Source organism: Choloepus didactylus, chromosome 9 (genome assembly GCF_015220235.1).
Source record: "Choloepus didactylus isolate mChoDid1 chromosome 9, mChoDid1.pri, whole genome shotgun sequence".
Lineage (NCBI taxonomy): Eukaryota > Metazoa > Chordata > Mammalia > Pilosa > Megalonychidae > Choloepus > Choloepus didactylus.
Genome location: NC_051315.1, coordinates 50,499,834 through 50,524,404, shown reverse-complemented (window position 1 = coordinate 50,524,404; position 24,571 = coordinate 50,499,834). Strand labels below are relative to the sequence as shown.

Genomic DNA, 24,571 nt, shown 5'->3' with positions numbered 1-24,571 from the left:
TAAACCTGCAAGACAAGCCAGAAATTCCCCGGGGAGGTGAATCCAGGTACTTAACTTCTAAGAGCAATCCGAAGCGCTTTTTTTCTCCCTTTGCCTTCCAAACTGCTTTAGACACCCACCTCCCGCCCTACCCTATCCCCTCCCCATATACCTTACACTAGCTAGAGGCCTAGGGTTTAATTCCGCTGTGAACTGTGTGAGTTTGCAAAGCCCTATTCCCTATCTGGGTCTCGGTTTCCTCCTTGTCCACGCGATTGTAGGAGCTGGCGTCAACTTCCCTTTCGGCTAAGACGGACCACGCTTCCCCTGTCGCTGGCCCCAGGTCTCCCTCGCGCTGCTGGACTCCTCCTGACCCCATCAGGGACGCCCACACCGAATCTTCCAGGCCCGCGCCGCGTCCTTGGGACCACCGGTACCTTGTGCGCCCCGACTGCCACCCCGCGCAACGCACGGCCTCGGGGGAGGCGCCTCGCGGGCGCCCCCGGCCGGGATGCCAGTGCCCGGAGCCCTGCGCGCTTTCGCCCGCTCCTGGGTTCCGCAGCCTGCCCAGCGGCCGCTCTAACATTCGGGGCGCCTTTATACCGAGCTGGCTGGGCGCTCTCTAATCTTTAACTCGGGGCTGAAACTTGGAAGCGCCCAGTGACTCCGCGCTCCCAGCAGCGGGCAGGACGCACGTCTCCGCGGCTCACGGTGCCTTTTGCCCGCGCTGCGAGTCAGGAAAGCCGGTCACGAGGAGACGCCGAAGATGAAGGTAAGTGAGTAGCGCGCCTTGCGCTGCGCCAGCCCCAGGGTCGACCTGTAGGTGCCTCTCCGCCAAATTCAATCAAAACTGCCCCAAATGCTCGCGGAACGCAACTAGGGACTCCCGTTAGGCGGAACCCCAGAGCCACCCTCTTGACAGAAGGGACGTCCCAGAGCTCTCGATTAGCTCTCATACCCGCGGGGTTTCTGCCAGAACCCAGGCACCGACCCTGGGAGAACCAGAGAGCCACCCACGAAACGCACACCCGAACCCTCACCGCGCCTCTGGCGGTCAGGGGTAGAGAAACCAACCCTAATGTGTTCGGGGGCCACAAGTTCAAGGCCACCCGCCCTGGCAAACTCCCGTGGCGCACACCAAATCCTCCCAACCCCCTGGACGTCTTTTCCCAGTGTCCCCACATCCCGCTGCCCCGACCCTTTTACCCAGACTGGCGCCAAACACTCCTCTCTAACTGAGCCTGATCTAACCGACTTGCAGACACAGTGGAAGGTTCTCCTGGGACTGCTGTGTGCTGCTGCGCTTGTCAGTGCCATCACCGTGCCCTTGGTTCTGCTGAACAAAGCCAGTAAGTTGAAACATTTGAAAAAGATACGACGGTTGGAGACCAGGATCGGGCTCTGTCCTGCCGCAGTAAGAGGACCTAGGGATTTTGCAAGGGGCTTGGACCAGTGAGCCGGGTTGCAATTGAAAAGGCTTCCTGGAGCTACTGCTGCTCCTAGAGTAGCCACTGGGTTCACGTCGCGGGGTCTTCAGCATTTCTTCCCCACGTATTGTTATATATGACAAATACACACTTTGTGAAATTATAGGGAAGTCTTAAGATTTTTCTCTTTACTAATTTTAAAACTTTTGTGGTTGTGATTTTTAAAGAAAAAGAGACAGTGTTTAAAGATCCCAATCAGAGCAGTAAGATTTTCCTAAGGAGAAGGGGGAGGACAGAGGGGAAAAAAGAGAAAACCCCCAAACTGAGTTTTGAGACAATTCACAGGAAACCCTTTTCGTTCAGGGATGATGGGAATTCATCAGTTGGAGAGTTGGGATGCAGGGAAGTAACTTTTTGGCCACTTTAGGAGTATTGCAGAGCTAAATCATAAAGCTGGCTTGCATGGTAATACTCAGAGGGAGCTGGGATCAGCAACATTTTGGTGGATTTGTTCCCTTAAAGTCACCTTCCTTTCTTTTAGCTTGTCTCCATTTAACTACCATTTCCAGTTTAGCCCTAGCTCATAAAATATTCAGATAATGGAGTATACACTATTTAATGCAGACAAGTTAGAATAACTAGTGTGACTCTCCTCTGGCCCTACTTTCCTTTTAGATATTTACTTTCACTTCTATAATAAAAACTAAATTAGTCAGCCAAATGAAGCATTCTTCCTGAGTGGTTATCATGTCCAGTCAACCAGGAAGTGTATAGATAGTCCTTATCTAACTGGGAGGGGGGGGGGTCTCATCCAGATTTCAAGGTGACAGTTCGGAAGTGGTTCCTATATTCTTTGCAGAACTATCAAAAACCGTGTTTGCCCTTCAATTTCAGGGCTAAGGCAAAGGTACCAAAAGTTAAATAACTGTCAGAGTTAACCTATTAATTATATTTAACCACTTAGGAAAGCCATAGTTACCACCATTTTAGACTATTAAATAGTGGACATCAATCTACTAATAGTTGACTCCTCCTTAAATGCTAAAATGAGACTGTTTTAGTAAAGCGATACTTTGTTTTTTAAACAATTGCATACACAAAGCCTTGTGGAAAAAGAATGGGTTATGCATTCAGTCAGTATTCACAGGAATTACATATGTGCCAGACACTGTGCTAGTTGCTGCAAATACAAAGATCAAAATATTAGAAATATAAAAGTTCCTGACCTCAAAATGTTTATAGTCTAGTAGGAAATGGTTTGCAAACAAACAAAAGTAATCTGGATAACCTGTTCACGAGGGTGCCCAAAACTCTGCTGAGGCACTCTAACCTCCCTGGAAGGATGGGTAAAACTGTAATTATTGGAACTTCCCTTAAGGAAAGTTAGAGGGTATGATGTACATTGATAAGCTGCTTGAGATGGGCAGTGAAATGACCTACGGGACTGGATCATGCAGCTGCCTTCCAAGGGGCTTGTCAAATTAACTACTGGGATTGTGTTTTGCTGGTGGGGTAGACAGAATGGAGAGGAACTGTTTTGCTGTTTCCCCTAAATAGCACCTAGTTTCTTCTCCAAATGAAATTTGAACAAATAGTTCAAGAACATTCTCTTGAAGAGGCTTTCCTGAAAGGTGTCTCGATTTACCTACCTTTTTGATTCAATAAGATAATTACTTTGGTGGGGCATGAAGTTTGTTGGGGAGGAGCACTTCAGGCTGATAAAATTAGGGGAGGTTTCTCCAAGGGGTTTATTTTGTGGGAGGCTTGAGTAATTAATGTCCATTTCTAGAGATAAGGTTTTCTAGAAACCATGAATGCCTTGTGTGTCAACGCAGAGACACAAGATTACATCCTCTGTTCAAGGATTATAAGAGAATCTGGGGCAAGAAAGGAGAGGGAGCAGCAGGAGAAGTTCAATTTTAAACTGTAGGTGATGGGAGAACCACTGGGGAATTTTGAGCAGGGTAGTAACATGCCTAACTGTTAGACATGACAGCAGAAAGGGGGATTGAAGTCGGACAAGGCAGCCGGTAAAGCAAAGAGAGTGACCCAGGAGACTGACGGTGCAGATTAGTGTTTGGAGGAGATAGAGGCAATTGATTAAGAACTATCAGAAATGTGAATAGACTTCAGAAATTGGTTAAAGATTGAAAATAAGGGGCAAGTAGCTAAGAATGCTTCTTGAGCAACCAGGGACGGATGTGGTTTCATTGCATGCTTCATTCACACTTATCACCCAGGTTATTTCTCTTCTTGTATTTCTTAATTGACAAATATGTGTTTTTAAGGAGAAAAGGGAAATCATCTTGTTTCAACCCCTGTCTTATCATAAAGAACAGAGTTGAACACTTGGGAATGCAGCATTTTCATTAAATCAGCACTGCCATTCCTGAGCTGAGCTAAAATAAAAGACAGCAATATTTACAAAGAATCCAGAGCCATCACCCAAGAAATTTCCTTCATATTGTCAGACTATGTTTAAAGTCAAGAAAAGAGAAGAAAGGGAGAGACAGGGAGGGGAGAGGGAAGGGAGAGAGGGCCAGAGGGAAGGAAATACTTATGGAAAGGAAAGGGAGGGAGGGGGAAAAAGAAATGAAAGGAAGGTTTCATAGGGAAAAAAACACCCAAAGACCCAGATTATGTGGAAAGCAAGGAACTAAACAGCCAAAAGGAAGCAGAAAGAAATGAGCAAACCCGAGTTCATCCCAAGAGTTTTGTTTAAGAGAAGATCAAGTGTTTCCACATGAAAAGCTGAGTTCAGCCAAAGTAGACACACCCAGAGCAAGAGGGCTTTGGGGGCGGAGAGAGAGAAAGAGAGAGAGATTCCTAGAAATGTGGGCTTAAGACTACTGTCATGTCTTTTAGAATAAAAACTCTGTGAAGTCTGGGATTATGTGCTTCATCAAGCTAAATTAAAAGTTCACCACTTTCTGTGTGTGTATATATATATATATATATAAAATGAAGGATTATATTTTGTTTTAAATCCCTCATTTATCTTGTTATAGAAGGATATTGCATATTTAAACATTCATTTTCCCAGAGAAGCAGCAGTAAAGCACATAAAAAATATTTTACTCAAATGGAATTATAGAAATTTTCATGGCTTAATAGTAATAAAACCTCCTCACTCAGTATTTGTGATCTCTTTATTCATTATATTTATTATATTATATTATATTATATTAAAGTTTTTTAAATATTTCATTATCTGCCAAATAGTTTTATTATTGAGTTTCATTATGGACTAGAAATAGATCTGTTCTTTTTTTCTTTTCACTGCTTTAGCAGTAAATTTCCTCAATATCTTCTTTCAGTACATAGGGAATTTGACTGCTCATGTATCCATCAGTGACAAAAGAAAACCCAATGTGAAGGAGACAGAAATAATCAGAGAAAGAAAAGATAACAGCTTTGAATTTGTCTGAGGAAGTCCAGGATCTATTCCAGGTTTAGCAGCACAGAAATGAGTCTGAATGCAAGCTTTGTATATTTCAGAGGACACTTTCTAAACAGTGTGCTCTGTAAAAGCTTGAGTTGATCTCTGGCTAACTCAGTTAACCATTGTCAACCCTTCTTGAGAACTCATGTGGCCAGTGGGTCCGTCTTTTTCAGGCTGGTTATTTTGGCTTTTGGTTCCCGAGTTGTAGTATGTGCCTTCAATTTCTGTATCTTAGAAATCTTGGCCTCTCTTCTCAAAAGATATCAGAGATAGAAAGGGAAGACTGTTTGCCTAATTGATGGTTAGAGAAAGATGACATGAAGGACTGATCAGAGCTAGACCAGTGTACTTGAAATTTTTTGACTTAAAGTGCAGGACCAGCTTACTTGTGTAAGAGAAGGTATCAGAGATGCAGATAATAGCCAATATGTATTCACTGTGCATCAGTTATTGTGCTGAGGGCTTTCAATACAATTCTCATTTAATCCTTACAATACTTTAGGGAGGTCCTGCTATTGACTCCGTTTTTACAGATTTGCAGAAACTTTGAGGGGAACATTTAGTTATCTATTGCTGTATAACAAATTACCTGTAACCTTAATGACTCAATGTGGCAAATATTTTCCCACAGTTTCTAGGGATCAGGAATTTAGGAGAGGCTTAGTGGGGTGGTTCTGGCTCAGGGTCTCTTGTGGGTTGTAATTGAGAGGCCATCTGAAGGTTTGACTGGGGCCAGAGGCTGCATTCCTGTGGCTCTTGTCCAGAGGCCTCAGTTCCTTCTGGTTCTTGGTTTCCAACTATGTGGACCTCTCCAAAGGCAATGTGGCAGTTGGCTTCCCTTAGAATGAAAGACCCAAGAGAGGAATCAAGAAGGAAGCTGCAGTTCCTTTTCATGATGTAGCCTTGGAAGTGATGTTCCATGACTTCTTCTGTATTCTATTGGTCAGGGAGACCAACACTGACACAATGTGGGAGGGCATTACCCAGGGGCATGCATACCAAGAGGTGGGGACCGTTGGGGACCACCTTGGAGGCTGTCAACCACAGAGGTGAAGGAACTTGCTCAAAGTTATGGAGTTGGGATTCCCACTCAGGCTATGTGACCTGAGCTGATAGCCTTAAAATTCCATATCATTCTGTTAGCTTTTGATCAAGTACAAAATTAATTTGGTCATGTTAGCATAATTATTACAACTTCCGTTTATATAGCTGTTTTATCATTTCATGACCTCTAATATCATGTATGCTAATCATTTTGAGAAATAGAACCTACTGCTGATGTCTCCATGCTTGAATGATGCTGCATGTAGGCAACAACTTTCAGCCAAGGACTGATATCCCAAGCTTTTGGTTGTTGTTGCTATTATGATTATTATTAGTAGTAGTATGTCCAGATTTATACTTGCCCTAAATTAGACATGCTTTGTTTCTGATGCACTTTAGATTCTTTTATTTGATCTTTGCAGAATAATCCATGTCGGAAAGAAATAGTCCTATCTTGACTTTTTACACTAGAAGAAACTGAAATATAGAACCTTTGGAGACTCGCTAATAAGTGCTGGAACTTGGGAGTCCACATCTTCTGATTTCTATTTGCCCTGAGCCTTTGGCTCCCATAAACAATTGTTTTAAAGAAATGCTTTGGTAGGAGTTTTTCCTGAGTTAATGTTTAATCATTATTTTACAGCTGGATGCTTGCTCATCCTTTCCTAGTTGCCCATCAATATCTTGTAAATAATTTTACCTTTAGTCTGCACAGACTCACTTTGACCTCCAAAAAGGAGTGTCTCTCTCAATTTGAGAATATTCTGAGACCACAAAATTAGAACTCCTGGGCTTCTATTTTATTTCTTGCTGAGGACTACATTTGCAGGTTTATGCTGTATTTCGCAATTACAACTTCTAGGAAATGTTTTAAAACTTAAATGTAAACCATTCACTTTCATTAACAGTACATGTTAATGTGCACGTTTCTTCTTTATTTGATTCACTGGGGAAGCAAGTAGTCCCATGAGCTTAAATGGTCATTAGGGGTCACGTAGTTCCATATCTAAGGCCCAAGGAGCACAGGTATTTAAGGCAGAGACAAAGCTGACAGGGGTAACTTTTTTGGACACTCTGGGGTCCCCAGTGACTTGAGGTATGTGCCTGTAGTGGGGGAGAGGGAGGAGGGGGAAAGCACTGCTCCATCTTCCTCCCTTCCCTGACTTAGCACTGAGTTCCCCAAATCAAGTTGAGTGGTCCCTTTGTTTTAACACCACCTCTGTGGGGTTGGGACTCTCTCTTCTTGTTTTCTTCAGTTGTTTTAAAGTCCACCCTAATCACGCTGAGATCTAAGGGTTTCTTGGCTGAATCTTCTATTATAGTATTTTATTTCAAGCAGGAAACTCTTACAGTAGGAAATTTAATATCTCTTCAGTGTTAAAAGTCCTTTAGTGGCCAGAGGCAATGTTTATTAATTCAACAGTATTTATTGAATGCTTACTGTGTGTGTGGCATTGTTGATCCAGTCCTAAACAGTATAGCCAAGGGCTTTGCCCTCAGGGAGCTTTACTTCCATGAGGCAGGCAGATAATCAGAAAGTACATAATTTTATACGATACTAAATACCATGATAAATAGAGTGTGATAGGACTGAAGGATCTGGAAAGGAATGTCTGTCTTATTCCAAGAATGATTTTGAGCCACTGGAAGGTTTAAGCATGAGTGTGTTGTGATACTACTTACATGTTCAAAAGACGTCTCTGACTCCTGTGTGGAGAATGGTTGGGGTGGGGGTGGTTTGTCCAAGCTAGTGGTTGCTTGGACAGGAGTGAAAGCATTGGAAATAGAAATAAATGAAAGAATGCGGAATAGAAATTGGAGATGAGACTTAATGTGTGAGAAGATGAAGAGTAAAAGGGAAAGAGAGGAGACAACTCCTTGAGGAGTTGGATGGATAGCTGAAGGTAAGATTTGCCCTCATGACCATTTCCTTCCTGCAAGAGTTAATCTGCAGTGGTTCCCCTGAGTAACGCCAACATACTGCTGGATCAGCTGTTCAGTTGCAATGCAGGGCGTAAGCAGGCCCTATGCATCGTATGCACCCAGCACCAGACTCGTCAACAGAAGGTAATTCTCCAATTCAGCAGAAATTTATTGAGCCCTTTCTACTTGCCAGGTACTTTGATGGTCACTAGGGATATAACAGTGATAGAGATGGCACTGTCCTCAAATAATTCACACTACTAAAGGAAATATTAACTATAATCAAAAGTGGTAAATGTCCTAGCAAATGATCAAAGGGCAATGGAAGCTCTAAAGAACAAGTGATATATGCTGCCTAGGAAACAGAAACCAACCAGCTATAAAGGATTAATAATTAATGGGTCTAAATACAATCCTTACATTCTTTAATCCTCCAGACTGATCCCAGGTGTACAGTTTATCTATATGTTTAACCTTCAACAATTTACGAGAATTGTATCAGATAAAATGCTTTTGTCTGTAAGCAACAAGATACTTGACCAAAGTTGTTTAGACTTTAGAGTTTTATTATTGTATTATTATTAGCATCATACATTTTTAAAAGTCCCAAAAAAAAGCATTTCTAGAAATTGAGAATTCAGAGGCCCAACAGGATCCTCTATGACCTGAGTTCTTTCCATATTTTAGCCCTACCATCCTCAGAGTATTGACTCTTGTCCTCAAGCTTGTCCTTTCAGGGTTGAGGATGACAGCTGCAGCTTGACACAACACTTGCTCTCAAAGCTGTTTTGCAAAACAGAAGAGGATGCTGTTCCTCATTCAGAGTCTTTTGCATCAGGGAGGAAACCAATTCCTGAAGCACTCCCCCGAATCATACCTTATTGGCCAGACTTGTATCACTTGCCCATTTCTGAACTAATCCTTGGCAAGGGGAACAAGATTATCATGATAGAATTAGACTTATCAAGAGCCAGCTTCTGGGATTGAAGAGGGGACCCTTCTTGAACATATGGAAGTCAACCTAGGTTGGCTGGGGAATTCTGAAAAAAGGACATGGTGGGGAGTTACGTAGGCATATCATATATTTTGTATGACATATAGGTATGATATAACTCTCTTTTCATTACATTGGGAAGATCTATTTTGTTAACACAAGAAGACAGACATCGTCAGCTCCAAAATATCTAATCATATAACTCTCCTTCCCCTCTTACTTTCTTTTCTAGAAAAAAAGAAAGTTGGTTGATTGCAAAGTAGAGTGTTTTTATGCTGCCCCCAGTGCTTGCTTTCTCTTGGCAAAGTGACCAAAAATAGGGAAGAACTGAATTTTCTGTATATGAGATACAAATCTGAGACAGTAGAGCAAGTCTGAAACATCTAAGGGGAATTACTCTCAATTTTCTCATTTAAAGAGATATAAATATGGTAATATTCATCCAAATCAAAATAAGAAACAGTAGTAAAAATAGCCAATATAAAATAAAATGGACAAAGATGAAAAATAATAGTAAAAGTTAGATGTACAAAAGTCAACCCACAATTAATTGAAATAATTAATGTCCATAAAAACAAAATACAATGAATAGATAAAAGCAAGAAAATAACCTCACAATGTCTCAAAGCTATCATTTGTTTAGTTTGTCATGGACAAAAAGAATCTAATTGATAACTTAAATCTTTGTTGTAAAATTTCCGGGGGATAGGGGGGTATTAATCTACATGGTAGTGATTTCATTAAAATGAAAACGGTTTAATTGTACTCCAGAGAAAATCCAGAACCCAACATCAAGTTAGAGCCCCCTGGCAATCCACCCATATTTCCCCTGTCCACTCACTCACCCACTGTCCTGGTGGACTATTTAGTGTGTCTTCTCTCCTAAAACCCCCAATACTCCCTTCCATGCTCATTCTCACCTGAAGACCTGGCTTCCTTTCTCAATTATAATCTGACAACTCCCAGATTTATATCTCCAGTTTAGACCTCTTTCTTGAAATTTAGGTGCATATGTGCAACTGCTTAGTGGACATCTCCATTTGGATGTGTTATTGGCATCTCAGCCAAAACTCTTTAATCTGAAACCTATTCCTGCCTTGGTACATCCTGTCTCAGAAAATTACAATTCCATTTTTCCAGTTGTCAAGGCCAAAATTCATGCAGTTTTTCTTAATTCCTCTCTTTCATTCAAACCCAACATCCAAGTAGTCAGAATCTTATTACCACTATCTTCCTATTCTTTCAGAACTTGACCACATCTCACCATCTCCACTGCCACCACACTGGTCCAAGATACCATCGATATCTTTCATCTGAAGTATTGAAAAATTCTCCCTGTTTCTTTTCTTACTTCCCTATGGCTTATTCTCAACATATTAGGCAAGGTGGTTGTGGCAGGTAGGCAGAATTCTAAAGTGAACCACAAGATTTCTACCTCCCCTCCCACCTCATGTTCATTCCCTGCCTAGTCCTTGAAACTATGACTATGATAGATTTTATTCCTCTGATCAAGTTACGTTCTATGGCACAGTTGACTTTAAGAAAGGGAGATTATCTGGGTGGACCTGACCTAATCTCATGAGCTCTTTAAAGCAGAGTTTTCCCTGGCTGTCACAGAAGGGGTAGTCAGAGACTAGAAACTTGAGAAAGATTTGACATGCCAGTGTGGCTTGGAAGATGAGGGGGCCACATGGCAAGGGAAGTGGGCAGCCTCCAGGAGTTGAGGGCAACCCCTGCTGTTCTAGGACCTCAGCTCTACAACCACAGAAACTAAATTCTGCCAACAACCTGAATGAAGTGGAAAGGGGCTTTTCTGTAACCCCTCCAGATGAGATTTCAGTCAAGCCAACACCTTGATTTCCACCTTGTAATAACCTAAGCAGAGAACCCAGTCACACTGTGCTGGACTTCCGACCTACAAATCAGAAGTAATGGGTGTCATCTTAAGCCACTAAGTTTGTGGTAATTTTTTATGATTAATAGAAAACTAATAAAGAGATCATTTTAAACCATGTCAGACCACATCATCCTTGAAACTTTTCGATGGCTTCCTATCAGAGTAAAATCCAGAGTCTGCACAATGGCCATGAAGTCCATGTGATATCAGCTCCACAACCTCTCTGAGCTACTCTCCTACTCTCTCCGCCTTGTTCACTCATCCTGCCTTAGAGGTTTTGTACATGCTGATCTTCCTACTTGGATTAATCTGCCCCATTCCCTTAACCACTTCAGTTCTCTACTCAAAGCTTCCTTATCAGTGGAGCATTTCCTGCCCATCCTATTGAAGACAGCACTCCCTCCCCCTTCTCTGCTTTGTTTTCTCTGTGGCACTTATCACTAACTAATATATGACATGATTTACTCACTAGCAAATAAAACTCCCCCACTGGAATGAAAGGTTTTTCATCTTTGTTCACTGCTGTCTCTCTAGTGTCTAGGACATTGAGTAACACATGTGAATGCTTATTTTACTTTCCTTAGCTACTCAAGCAAATGCTATGCAATGGGTCAGTTTAAATAATGGGAATTTATTAGTTCGTACTTTTGAGGCTAAAAGAAAGTCTGAATCAAGGTGCCATCAAAGGTGATGCTTTCTTCTCGAAGACTGGCGTTCTGGGCTGGCTGACGGTGACCCTTGGTCCTGGGCTCCTCTGTCACATGGCAATAAACATGGTGACCTCTCCCAGCCTCTCCAGTCTCTTCCAGGTTTGCTTTGAATTTCAGCTTCTGGCTGCTCCCTGTGGCTTTTTCTCTGTCTGTCTGAATTTCATTCTGCTTATGAAGAACTCCAGTGACAGGATTAAAACCCTTCCTCTTTGAGTTGGGCCACACCTTAACTGAAGTAACCTCATCAAAAAGTCCTACTTACAATGGATTCCAACCCACAGGAATGGATTAAGTTTGAAAAGATGTTTTCCTGGGGTACATCCAGCTCTAAACCACCACAGTGCTTAATAAACATGTGATGAATTAAAGGAATTATCTTAGAGCTCAGTGAGACAATATTTTTGGATGAGCAGTTTTAAATACTGCTTTGACTCTGATTTAATGTTTATATTCATAAGTATAGGGTCAAATCATCCAATATTAGATCATGTGCGACTACTATTTATAGAATACTGGGCTAGCAGCTATTTGATAAATATATAAGTTCACCCTCTCCTTCACAGTTGTTGGGGATTGAATCATGTCCCCCATAAAAACATGCTCAAGTCCTAACTTACAGAACTGTTGGTGTGAATATATTTGTAAATAGGCCCTTTGAAGGTGTTATTATGAGTTAAGGTGTGGACTCATTTGTGAATAAGATCTTTGAAGATCCTGTTTAGATGAAGCCAAACTGAATTGGGGTGCACCATAATCCATATAGCTGAAGTCCTTATGAGCAAAGGAAATTGGGCATGGAAATAGAAGCCAGAAGTCACTGGAAATCAGAAGAGCAGGCATAAAGAGAGAGAGAGATTGTGATGTGACAGAGGATTGCTGGAACTCCACAGACTCTGGGAGAAAGCAAGCTCTGCCAGTATCTTAATGTTGGACTTCTAGCCTCCAAAACTGTCAGACAATAAATTCTTGTTGTTTAAGCCAACTGGCGTGTGGTAGTTGTCATGGAAACCCTGGCAAAGTAAGACAATAGTCTAGTCAAGGAAAGACTATTCAGATTAAATATTTAAATAATAATATGAAATTACTTGATTAATTGACAAAACATATGGTACAGATAATAAGCATTAAAGAAGATGAGGAAGAAATGAGTATGGACCAAGTAATAAAGGGATAAATCAATACGTAGGAGGAGGATGGTGAGAAAATGAAGGCAACAGATGTAGCTTCTTTATTTGGAAGTTTGTTGATAAACACAAGAAGGGAAATAAGAGGCTTGAGGAGGCAGCAGGGTCAGGTAAATGTTCATTTTTAAAAAATAGGTACCCCCTGTGCATGCTTGAAGTATGCAGTGAAGAGAAACTGAAGGTGCTTGAGAGGGAAGAGATGAGATGAAAACAAAGTCCCTTAGGAAACAAGAAGGTAAGGTTCCGAAGCGCAGGCAGTGTGAACTGTCAGGGAGGAAGCCACCATTTCCTCTGAGTGCTAAGGAAAGGATTGAAAATGGCGGGAGTGAGAGGTACCGCAGAAGTGGAGGGCTGGTGGAAAATCAAGCTCCATCGCGGCAGTGTCTGCTATATAGAAGGAATCACTTACTCTTTTTCATTAGGTAACTTCATTCTCTTTTCAAAGTACATATCACAGAGCCTGAATTACTCAGGACTGGGTAATGTTTCAAATCCAGGAAACACTGGGGTACGGGAGGAAGAAAAAAAGTACTTATTATATAGTATACGGGACTACTTTTTATGAATTTAGGGGAAAAAGGCGGGAGAGTTATTGGATGTAACAGGGAAGAAAGTACTGGGCTGGTACACTTCCTTTCCAGGAAACCACAGTGTTGCCCTCTTTCATAACAGTCAAGAGGCAAAACTCTAGGGTCTTCAGAGAGACCTGGCTCGATTCCTTTGATTTTGGAGCATTTGGAATAAAGTTCTAATGTGACCTACCAGCTGTCCAGATCCAAATGATACTACTGACCTATTTAGATTAGTTAAAAAAACAGTGATTTCAAGAAATTCCATAAAGCCTAATCCATCTATACCAATTCACAATAAAGCATTTGCCATGTGCAATTGCTCTCCCCACATGTAGAGAGGTTGTTTAGAAGAGTGGTTATAGCCACAGGCTTCCCCAAATCCGGATGTTCTCTGATTAGTTCTCCTTCTAACACTAGTTGATCATTTTTAGCTTTTACTGAAACAACCTTCCTCTGTTGTCTCACTATAACTTCCTTTAAGTGTTTTCAAAAAGAAACCAGCCTTTTGCTAAAATAGTTGAGCGTGTGTCATTTATCTGTACAGTTAAGAAGTTTTCCCCCTTCCCCACTGTTTCTCATCACTGATAGCACTAACCTTATGTCAGTCAATGTAAGGGAGCACAAAAGCTCTGTAAATATTAATTTGGGCCATTGTTGTACCAGTCGTGTTTATTCCCAGAAGGGTTCTCACAAAGGAAAGAGAGTGACTATAATCAGGAAGAATAAAAATAAATCAATTTCCATTTCAAAAAAGAATAAAGCAGTCCTGACACCTTGTTTAGGACTGGCTTCCTGTGTGTGTGTATAGCCTCCTGGCTGTTTGCTGAGGTCCCTCCAGAGTAAATTGTGGGTTTAATTCCGGCAGCCCCTCTAGCCTTGCATTTCTTTGCCAATAGCTATGAATATCTCCATCTTGACCAAAATATTGAAACATGAATATTTTGCTCACTTTCACTTTCCTGCTGTATATATTGGAGTCTTTTGCTGATATCCTTATTGTTTCAGGACAATTAGTTTCTGTCTCAAAATCTGTGTTTTGCAATCTCTGTGTTCTTTATGTTGCTCACAATTCTGAGTTTTGTCTAGATCAGAGGCAACTACGGCCAGGGCTGGCCACCTGTTTTTGTAAATAAAGTTCTATAAATTGTTTGTAGCTGCTTCCGTGCTACAAGGGTAGAGCTGAGTGGGTGGAACAGAAACTGCAGGGCTCACAAGCCTGAAATATTTATTATCTATTATCTGGCTCTTTAAGAGAAAGTTTATCAACCCCAGGACTCAATGCTGTTATTAAAGCAGAAAGACACCTTCTTATTTTATAGGTAAGATGTGTAAGGCCTTTTATCAGTTAGGGTACAGTGATGAATATAGAAATCATACCAGGGAAATACCTGGTATATTACTACAGCAGTAGTAAAGGCTTGATCCCATGAGAAAAAAAGCAAAAGAGGTATTCTGAAGTAACCCAGAGAGAGGCATTTCAGGAAGGTGCTACTTCTAGGGCAGGCTTGGGAGCAATGGAAAAGAAGAGGGATCCAGAGGAGCTGGGCAAAAACCTCTAAGGGGAGAGGTGCACCCAGCTGCTTCAGGTACCACTGAGAGGCATGCTGAGACCGGGGTCTGGTTATTCCAAACGAAGCCAGAGGCTGGGGCAGGGGCTGCGGCTGGACTGATAACAAAGGATCAGCAAGAAATAGGAAGGAGGTCCCTTCTCTCCTGCTGACGTCCAGTCTTTCTCTATTTCTCCTTATTGGCAGAACCTCACAAGAATCCTACAGACAAAGAGGTCTGGGAAGTACATCTGTAGAGCTCCTCTCCAGCATTACTGAACAAAGTATAGAAGGGTATATTTGGAGCTGAAAGACAGCAGGTGAAAGACTGGCAGAGGCTTAGGGAAGTGAGAGGACCTAATGGCAGCCAAGGGCAGGGCTGAGCCTGAGCCTCTGGTCCTTGCTCTGTCTTGACCAATCTGGCCAAATGCAGGGCTCCTCCTCCTACCACGGCCACTCAGAGTCCACAGTACTGGAATTTGGAGCTGATGAATTTGTTTTGTCTGGCTTTTTTCTTTTCACTGAACAATTATTTATTGAGCCCTAACTATGTGCCAGGCATTGTTCCAAGCTCTAGTGATTTGATAGTAAAAAAAATGAAATCAGTTCCCTCACGGAGCTTACATTCAATTGAAGGGCGGCAGATGATAAACAAGATAAATAAGTAAAATATATTGTTTATTGGATGGGATTAATGCTAAGGAAAAAAAAAAAAAATAAAGCCAAGAAGAGCAATAGGGAGTACCATGGGAGAAGGGGTTGAAGTGTTGGTACAGGAAAGGAATGTGACATTTAGATAAAGACCTGAAGGAGGTGACAGAGGAAGTCTTGGGCATTTCTGGGGGAAGAACATTCTGGGCAGAGGATGCAGCAAGTACAAAGCCCCTGAGGCAGAAGTGGGCCTAGCTTGTTTGAGGAACTGCTGAGAGCCAGTAGGGTTGGAGCAGAGCAGTAAGAGAGCGAGCAGGAGGTGAGGCTAGAGTCAGGACAGACAGGCCCAGAAAGTCTGCTAAGTTGTTTCATTCTTCCCAAATTGGTAGTTCTGGGAAGTGTGCATTGTACCATTTGGTGAGCCTTTCAGGGTGGACCCTCGAACACACAGTGACTACATCCCTAACAAAACACTGGTTACCTGACACTTTGATCTGAGGGTAGATGCTGAGCCTATAATCCAGACATTCCACAGGCACCAGTTGAAGGATAATGCAGTTATCAGATGCTACTTTATGTATCCAGGATGTTTGTCTTATTGAGAAATTAAATCTGGTGATTGTGATGATATTCTGATGTTCTTTGTGTACAGTAATCAAGGAAACATTGTTTACGAGTCTTCTAATCCCATTAGGTTCAGTGATTTCCTTTCATACTGTAAACTGCTGACTCCTGCTATATATGCTGCACATTGTTTTAGGAAGGTGTGGTTAAGTGAGAAAGTGGTGTTATCAGCACTTAGCAAATGATTACATTGTACTTATCCTAGATGCTTTACTCAATCTAATGGTCTTATGGTGTTTTGTTAGGAACGTTTGGGATAACACAGCAAAACTTAATTGCCTATTATTTTATGGCAGTAAATTCTTAATCTTGGTATCACTACTAGGTGCTCCAGAGGAAAGACTATGTTTTGTTCATCTTTGTGTCTTGAATGCCTAGCACTTGCTTGGAACAAAACAATAACAAATAGCTTAACATATCTGAGGTGCTTTCTAAATTCTGAGTCCTAAGCTAAGCACTTTACATGCATCATTTCATTTAATCACTGCAAATCCCTAGGGGCTACATAATGCCATTATTTCCATTTTATAGATGAAAAGAATTAAGGCTTTGAAAGGTTCAGTCATTTATTTGCAAAAGGCCCCCAAGGCTCAAGGCAAGAAAGTGGACCTGGGCTTGAATCCAGGCTGTCTGATTCCAAAGCCAACAGGCTACCCAGCCCCTTAAATGACATTTGTTGACTCAATCGAGATGGATGATAGCCAGCATATGCCATTGGATAATACAGCTACAGGACATGAGGAAACTCTCAGTCAATTTCTTCCTCTGCCTTCTTGATTTTTCTTCCACTGTTCCTATGTCAAGGCTGCTGTTTTGCTAGAACAAATTCTTAAGTAACCCTCATTTTATTTCTTTATACCCATAACAATTACAAGTGTCAATATGTAACATTAGCTTATTACCATATGGATCACAGGAGCTCCACAACTAGATAGCTCTCCTTCCTGTGTTTAACAACTTCATGAGTTTACAACACGTGAAAAAACACATTTCTTTTTAGTTGCCTTTCATTAGCCACTTGTTTACCAAAATAGAGTTTATCTTTGTGAGGTGGAAATGTTATATATCAGAGTTTACTACAGACCTAAAAAAAAAAAGTTGATTATGAATAGGTATAAAAGCACTCAGAATATCCTAGAGAAATAAAGTAAGACTTGGTCACAGTCCACGGACCTATGCTACTCTTATTTGAATCTGACCATTCTGGAATTACTTTTATTCAGTAATGATTTTGATCCTTCAGCAAGAATTCATTAATCTACTATAACACTTTGATGAGAATTTACTATTAGGCTGAGCCATTTTAAATGCTGATTATAGCTCTCACCAAAGAAGTGTAAAGTTGTTAACCTTTTTTTGGCTTTACATTAAAGTAAGCTTGAATCTAAGAGTTTCTGTATAAGCTGATGGGTAACATATGATTAGCTGCCTTACTTGGCTAGCAGAATGCTTTGAACTGATAAGTCAAATTAACCACACGTCCCAGGCCGCCCCAGAAAAACCACACAAGCAGCCAAAGGCCTTCATCTGTTGCTGCAGCAGTGCCCTGTCAGTGAGCAAGCATACAGGAAAGAAGAAATGTGAGCATGTCCTATACGAGTTTGACAGAATAGGATGCAACTTGGCAGCAAACTGCAAACTTGCTAAAGGTCAAAACCTGGACCTGGCACTCACATCTCACAAGACTCACTTGTCTGGATGTTTCAGAAGTGTCTTCCAGTGTGCCCTGCTTATCAGATAGCAAGGCAAAAAAAAAAAAAAAAAAAAAAACAAGGAACATTTGTTGCACTACTTGCTCCAATTTAGCAGTTAGGCTGCTCTGGGTTGGGTAGCCACTCCACGGGGACAGGGCTGCAGGTCATTCTGAAGCAGCCGAGGGCACCTAACCCAAGCCAGTGTGGACCCCACAAGGATGGATCTGATTCGTGCGAGGCTGGCTTGGGCAGGAGAGGTCCGTGCATGGGAGGATGAGGCATTCTGAAGAGCTAGGGGCTGGTTAGCGAATGCCCCCAGCAGTGTCTGAGGAGGGCAGGAGAGGTGAGGGCTCAGCCAGGACTGCATCATGAACACCAGGAGCAGCACGCTGGGTATCGGGTGACATCACAGGGAATTTTGCTGCAATTATGTCAATATTGCAGATATAAGTGTGTTGCCCTGAAGAATCTGCTCTGTTCCAGACATTCAGTTAGTTCCCTTCTCTCAAAATCAAGTCAGTGATAGATGTACTATGTTGCTATGTCTGTCTTATTATATATTTATAAACATATATGCGCACATATATGTATACTTATGTATACATATATGTGTGTGTGTGTATATATATGTATTTCCATCTCTCTGTATGGTCTATCTAGATATCTACATGAGCAGATAATATTAGGACTGAATGTCTATACCATTTATGCCTGTAATCACACTAGTTTTAGGGTGGGTTTTATGTCGTTGGATTTCTCCATTTGAAAAGATATCTTGTTTTAAAAGGATAATAGAGTTTTATTTGAAAAAGCTTTAAAATTTTCTACCATTAGTCATCCTAGAGTAAAAGCTCAATAGCAAGATATACATCCTCAATAATATTTTTCATTGTATGATAAAATGGATGAAAACAAACAATTGATGGTGCTTAAGAAACATATCCAGATTTTTAGTTACCATCTCCAATATGAGTTTCAATAATAATTTCTGTAGCACAAGGCTTTACTTCTAATTTGAAGATTGGCAAGTCCAAGGGCTGGTTTTATTCACTTGCCATATTTCTGCTAATAAGCATCAGTATCTTATTAATTTTCAGGGCTGAAATGTGGAACTAATGTAGGAAAAAAAAATTTTTTTCCTCTTTAGTCTTTTTAACAAAATAGGTTTAAACAAAGTTAGTAAAGTGAAGTGTAGGCAATTTTATCTATTGAAACTGAAAGTTTTATAGGAAGAAACAAAACTGTGTAATTAGATAAGATCCAAAGAAATAATATCTTCAGAACATCTTTTGAAAGATCATTTTCTGTAAGAGAATTACCTTTCCATAGGCTGTGAAAATCAACAGGAGAGGATGTTGCTGGCTTTACAATCCCCCCAAAAATGGGAACTAAAGTTATAAGAATGTTAGCATGTGGCAGATTTTGTGAGTGCATGTGTGTGAGTGTATACTTTTGTGAATGTGGAAAAGTAGAGAATTTTAAAGTAGCTTTAAGCTCCTCATCAGTGGACAGGCTCTGGGATTGGGGAAGAAGAGAATCACTTTGGTTTGATTATGCTCATAGGATGATACCTTACATCAATCATCAAAAATACTTTTTATTGAATGTCTACTACGGCATATAACTTTGCTACATGCTGAGGTTATTGCAAAAAATATATAAGGCCCTGTCTTCAAGGAATATAAGGCCTAGCTGAGGAGACCATACAGATAGGCATGAAAAATAATTATCAATACAAGTCATTAAATGGCAAGACCCAGATGAGTAGTGTGTGGGCCAAGTTAGAGGATGTGTGATTAAAGATATCTTCTTAAAAGAGGCGAGATTTGTAGGGTGGAGGATTGATTGGGACAGTCAGGGAAGCTGTGGAAGACGTTGCAAAGGAAAAGTGGCTTAGGGCAAGGAGCACAGGCACTAGAACTCGAGATCTTCTAGGATCGGTGGGCAGATCAGTTAGAGAGTTCATGCAGAGATAGAGTAGAAATGACTCTGGGAAGATTCTTGGGTCAGACTGTGGAGGGCCTTGAGTGCCAGGCTAAGGAGTTTGCTTCTTTCCTATAGGTAATGGAGAATCACTGAAAGCTTTTGAGGAAAAGATCATCAAATGCAAGTGGCATTTTAGAAAAATCATTTTGGTCGTGGTGCAGAGGAAGATTTTACAGGAAAAGTTGACAGGGTTGAATAGATGGGGGTGAGAGTGGAAAGAGACATCAAAATGACTTTTAGACTTTAAGTTTGAGTTTGGGAATATAAAACACCCAAATTCCCAAGGGAAAACTCATTTGTGGAAGGAAGACAATTATTTTAGACAAGATAAGTGTAGGCTTAGAGGGCACAAGGCAACTAAATGCTCAACACAGCAGGGAAATGTGACTTTGGGATGTGCTAAGCTGAGGCTGAATATAGATTTTGTCAGTTATTCAAATCGAAAATACGTCTGAAGCCAGAGAAGTTATATTCTTGGGAGGAAAGAATGGAGAGAGAGAAGAGCAGAAAGTTGAAGGAGGAATAGCAGGACATTTCTGCCTTAAAGTTGTCAGTGGAGAAACATAGAGTGAAAACTAATGGTCAAAGGGAAAGAGAACTGAAGGGTCACAGAATCCAAGGAAACAATTTCTTGAAAACTTACACCAAGTTCTAGGAAAAGTGATGATTGAAACAAAGATCCCTGAACTGGGTGATCAGTGTGTCTTAGGGACCTTTGCAGAGCACTCAGGGATCAGAAATGGATCTCGAGGCCTCAAAAAAGGATGAGCTAGCCCTGTGCTATCTGCTACAGTAGCCCCTGGCCACACGTGGTGATTGACTTGAAATGGGGCTAGTTGAATCAAGATGTAGTGTAAGCGTAAACTACATACCAGATTTCAAAGATTTAGTATGAAAAAACCAATGTGAAATATATCAGTAATAACTTTTAAAATTTTGACTCAATTTTGAAATGATAATATTTTTGATATCTTGGACTAAATAAAATGCTATTAAAACAAATTTCACCTTTACAAAAATGTTAAATGTGGCTACTAGGAAATGCTCATTTTCCATTTCTGTTGGATACTACTGATCTAGAGCTCCACAATGAAACTCACTAATAGAACCATCCATAAAGACTCTGTTTCCAAATAAAGTCCCATTCTGAGGTACCAGGGATTAGGATGTCAACATATCTTTTTGGGGGGACACAGTTCAACTCTTAAGAGTATATTGTAGAAATCCATTTGTTTATGTTACCTGAAACTTGGGTTATTCTATCTTACAAACATTTGGCTCTTTTTTCACCCATCAGATGATGCTGCAGCTGACAGTCGCAGAACTTACACTTTAAATGATTATTTGAAAAATACTTTTAAGGTGAAAGCTTACTCCTTACGGTGGACTTCAGGTAAGGATTTCGGCCAGGGTGGAGTGGGGGTGAATTTTTATGCTTATATTCATTCAAGTTAGGTTGTGGAGGACTTTCATGGCACTGAGAAGATAGAGTCCTTCTTTAAGACCTTACAGAAGGGTATTTTTCTCTATGTAGGAGTGTGAAGAGAAAGAAGACAGAAAGAAAGCTTAGTATTTCTTTGCTACGTAATGTAGAAAGTTCTAAATGTGAATTGAAACATTGACAACAATTACGGAAAAATAAGTGTATGCTAGAATAAATGTATGATGAAAAAATAAATGTAATGGTCTTTGCTTAACGTTTTTCCAACTTAGAAATGTCATTGAGTAATTGCGTGAACATAAATCCTAAGTTTGCATTGCATGATTTTTAGTTTATGGAGATGTTTAATAGCAACTTGAGATATTGACCTGGCCGTTTTCTCTCTTCAGATCATGAATATCTCTACAAACAAGAAAATAATATCTTGCTAATCAATGCTGAATATGGAAACATCTCTGTTGTCTTGGATAACAGTACATTTGTATGTTTAATCACATTAATTAATTCATGCTTTGGGGAAATACTGGGGATTTTTTTTTTCATAACCTTTCAAATCATGAGTTCTATCATTTCTCATCCTGTTGGACTCTCTCTGCAGCATATGGCACAGTGGATCTTTCTCTGCTTCTTGAAATGCTCCCTGCCTTGGCTACTCTTAAGTCTCCTTTGACGATTCCTCCTCCTCTGCCCGTACTCTGAAATGTAAGTGCCCCGCAAGGCTCTGTCCTCACTCGCACCCTCTCCTCTCACTTGGCATGCTCTTCCACGGTGAATTTCATCCGCTCTCACAGCATGGCTCTCTCCTTCATGGCTTTGATTCTGAGATAACACGCTTTTAACACTAACCTCTTCCCAAGATCTGAACTTCTATTCCAATAGTCTCTTGGCTCCTGCATGTGTTGGCCTGCAGGCATTTTAAACTCAGTATCCCAAGCTAAACTGGTTGTCTCCCCTCCCGTCTCCTAGCAAACCGAAAGCATCTTATTCCTTGTCCCAGATTCCCAATCTTGGTAAATAGTATTCTTCTCCAAGTCATGCAAGCTGAAAACCTCAGAATCATCTCTGACTCCTTCTTTGTAAGCCCCTATAGTTAACTACTCAACAACCCCTGATGATTCCCCCCTGCAATGTCACCAGTCCCTCAGATTTCCATTTCCACCACGTAGTCCTAATTCAAGGCCTCTTTTAACCTTGAGGGAGTGAGTGCTCGTGTTCCTGACTCCATTCTGTAGACCAGGACAGCTCATTGCCCAAGTTCAGGGCTAATGCACCCCCTGTACTCTCCCATCTTATTTTAACCACTAGGTCACCATTTTCCAGTGTCCCCATATTCTTTGTAAAAGACAGATCTGATTCAATCACTTCCACCTGTTCCACTTCTTATATTTCTCTCCTAGCTAGTTTTCTAATTTTATGTTCTTTCACCTTCCACTTCATCTGGCACACCCTATTTTGTATTCAGGATGCGCATAACCCTTATTCATACTCTAAACATGCACGCCCTTTTGCAATCTGGGGTTTTGCTCATACTCTTCCACCCTGTTGCAGAAATCCTCTCTCTGTTCCTGCCCCCACCCCCATGGCCATCTTTGCTCAGTCAGAATTAACCCTTCCCTTCCTGGCTCTCCAACACTGGGCACCATCCCCCGGTGGGTGAATGTGCCGTGTCCCCTAGACTGTGAACTCCCACGGCATGAGCCCTCCATGTGGGGAGTGCTCAATGAAGTCAATTGAGTTGAATTCTTTCTTTTTTTTTTTTTTCTACTTGATTCACAGGATACATTTGGACATTCTATAAATGATTATTCATTATCTCCTGATGGACAGTTTATTCTCTTAGAGTACAACAACGTAAAGGTAAAATAAATGCGTTCTTACCGTGACATTTAAAGAATCTGATGAGTGTGTTATTTATAACTGATTTCAAGTCTATTAGTACTTAAGACTGATAATTAAGTAATATGGTAAGCACTAAAAACTCATCAATTTACTATCAAGAGGGGGAATGGTCATTCTCATTCATAAAAGAAAAGACTAAAGAATATTTTAAAAGAAATTCGTTTTTTGTGCTTTCAAATTCTAAAAAGTATAATTAATATACACACTGATAATATGTTAATAACATAAAATTTATGATATGTATTTATAATGTAATTTAAAAATAAATTGATACGTCTGACTTGTACATCCAGTAATACAACCCCTTATTTCCCTTGTCTTGGCTTTACATATAGTAAGACCCTCAAGAAGCATTTGTTTTAAAAAGACTTAAGCTTCCCACCCCCAAGAAGTGGCTCTACAAGGACACCCGGCCCAATTTCCTGCCTTGGGGTACCTCCATATACAAACCATTCTAAAGAGAGCAGCTCCACACTGGTGTCCCAATGCCATGAGAAAGTTCTCAGCTTCCCCCAGGAGCCCAGCCCAACCTCCAATTCTCACACAATCAGGAAAGATTATATCTTAATCGCACATCTTCTTATTTAGGATGGATGCAAATCGCCAGTAAATTCAATGGCAGTTTTTTAGTTTTTCATAAGCTTGACCACAGTTTTCAAGTGTAGGAAGATTTGAGGAATGTAGGAAACTAACAATCTGTAGAGATAGTCTGCATTGGAAATGGAACACAAAGCTGGGGACTCCCACCTCTGACTGTTTTTTCCAGGATAAATAATATCGAATGGCTTTATTGCACACACAACACTGTTGTATTCAGGCCAAGCAAGCCATTCCCTACTCCATTTACCAACTTTGGATGGTCACCATCAATCTCAATATCTACTCTGAACTCACTGTGCTGGGCTTCATTTCCTGAACGTGAAGACTCTCTGACTATGTTCTGCTAAACCTATCAACTATAGTCAAATCAGAATTTCATGCCAACTTTAATACCTCTGTTCCCAATTAATGGGTTGGATGTTTAAATAATTACTGCCTATAGATTAAAATCACTTGAGAAGCTTTTAAAAATTACCAGGTTTCAGGTCTAATCCCCAGACCCATACATCAAAGTCTCTGGGAGTAAAACTGTATATTAGTACTTTTTTTAATGCTGTAGGTGATTCTAATGGGCAACCGGGTAGAAAACCACTGAATAACTGTTGTCCATGTTAGAGACTGCATATGAGGACAGCAAGGTTAAGGTGTCAACAGAAAGATAAATGCCAGCTCAATTTACCATTGTAGACAGGTTCGACAGGTGCCATTTCATGTGTACTAACTGATATATTTCATCTTCTAGACCTTGATTAGACAGTCACCACCAGTGATTTGTATTTGTTGTGTCATTGGATTTTTTCCTGCTTTTTAAACCACTTTCTCTGTTTTCACTCTGTCCCCTCCTTCCTGCCATCCATGCATCTAAAGTGATCTTTTTATAACCTAAGTTAGGTTGTGTCACTCCCATGCTAAAATCCTCCAGTGGCTTCCCATCACACCTTGAATAAAACACAAATT

The 24,571-nt window shown here is 40.8% G+C and overlaps 1 protein-coding gene across 2 annotated transcripts in view; it reads left to right on the top strand.

Annotated features, from left to right (window-relative positions):
* Positions 1-265: 265 nt before the first annotated feature.
* The window catches only part of DPP4 (dipeptidyl peptidase 4), a 91,816-nt gene continuing 67,510 nt past the window's right edge, over positions 266-24,571 (top strand). Inside the window, exons 1-5 of one of the 2 annotated variants that reach the window (XM_037848902.1) lie at positions 266-751; positions 1,241-1,328; positions 20,972-21,067; positions 21,505-21,596; positions 22,892-22,972. In XM_037848902.1, coding sequence (XP_037704830.1) covers positions 746-751; positions 1,241-1,328; positions 20,972-21,067; positions 21,505-21,596; positions 22,892-22,972 — 363 coding nt within the window. In that variant the 5' untranslated portion in view covers positions 266-745. The remainder of the gene's footprint in view (positions 752-1,240; positions 1,329-20,971; positions 21,068-21,504; positions 21,597-22,891; positions 22,973-24,571) is intronic. The other variant, XM_037848901.1, reaches the window with a different exon arrangement.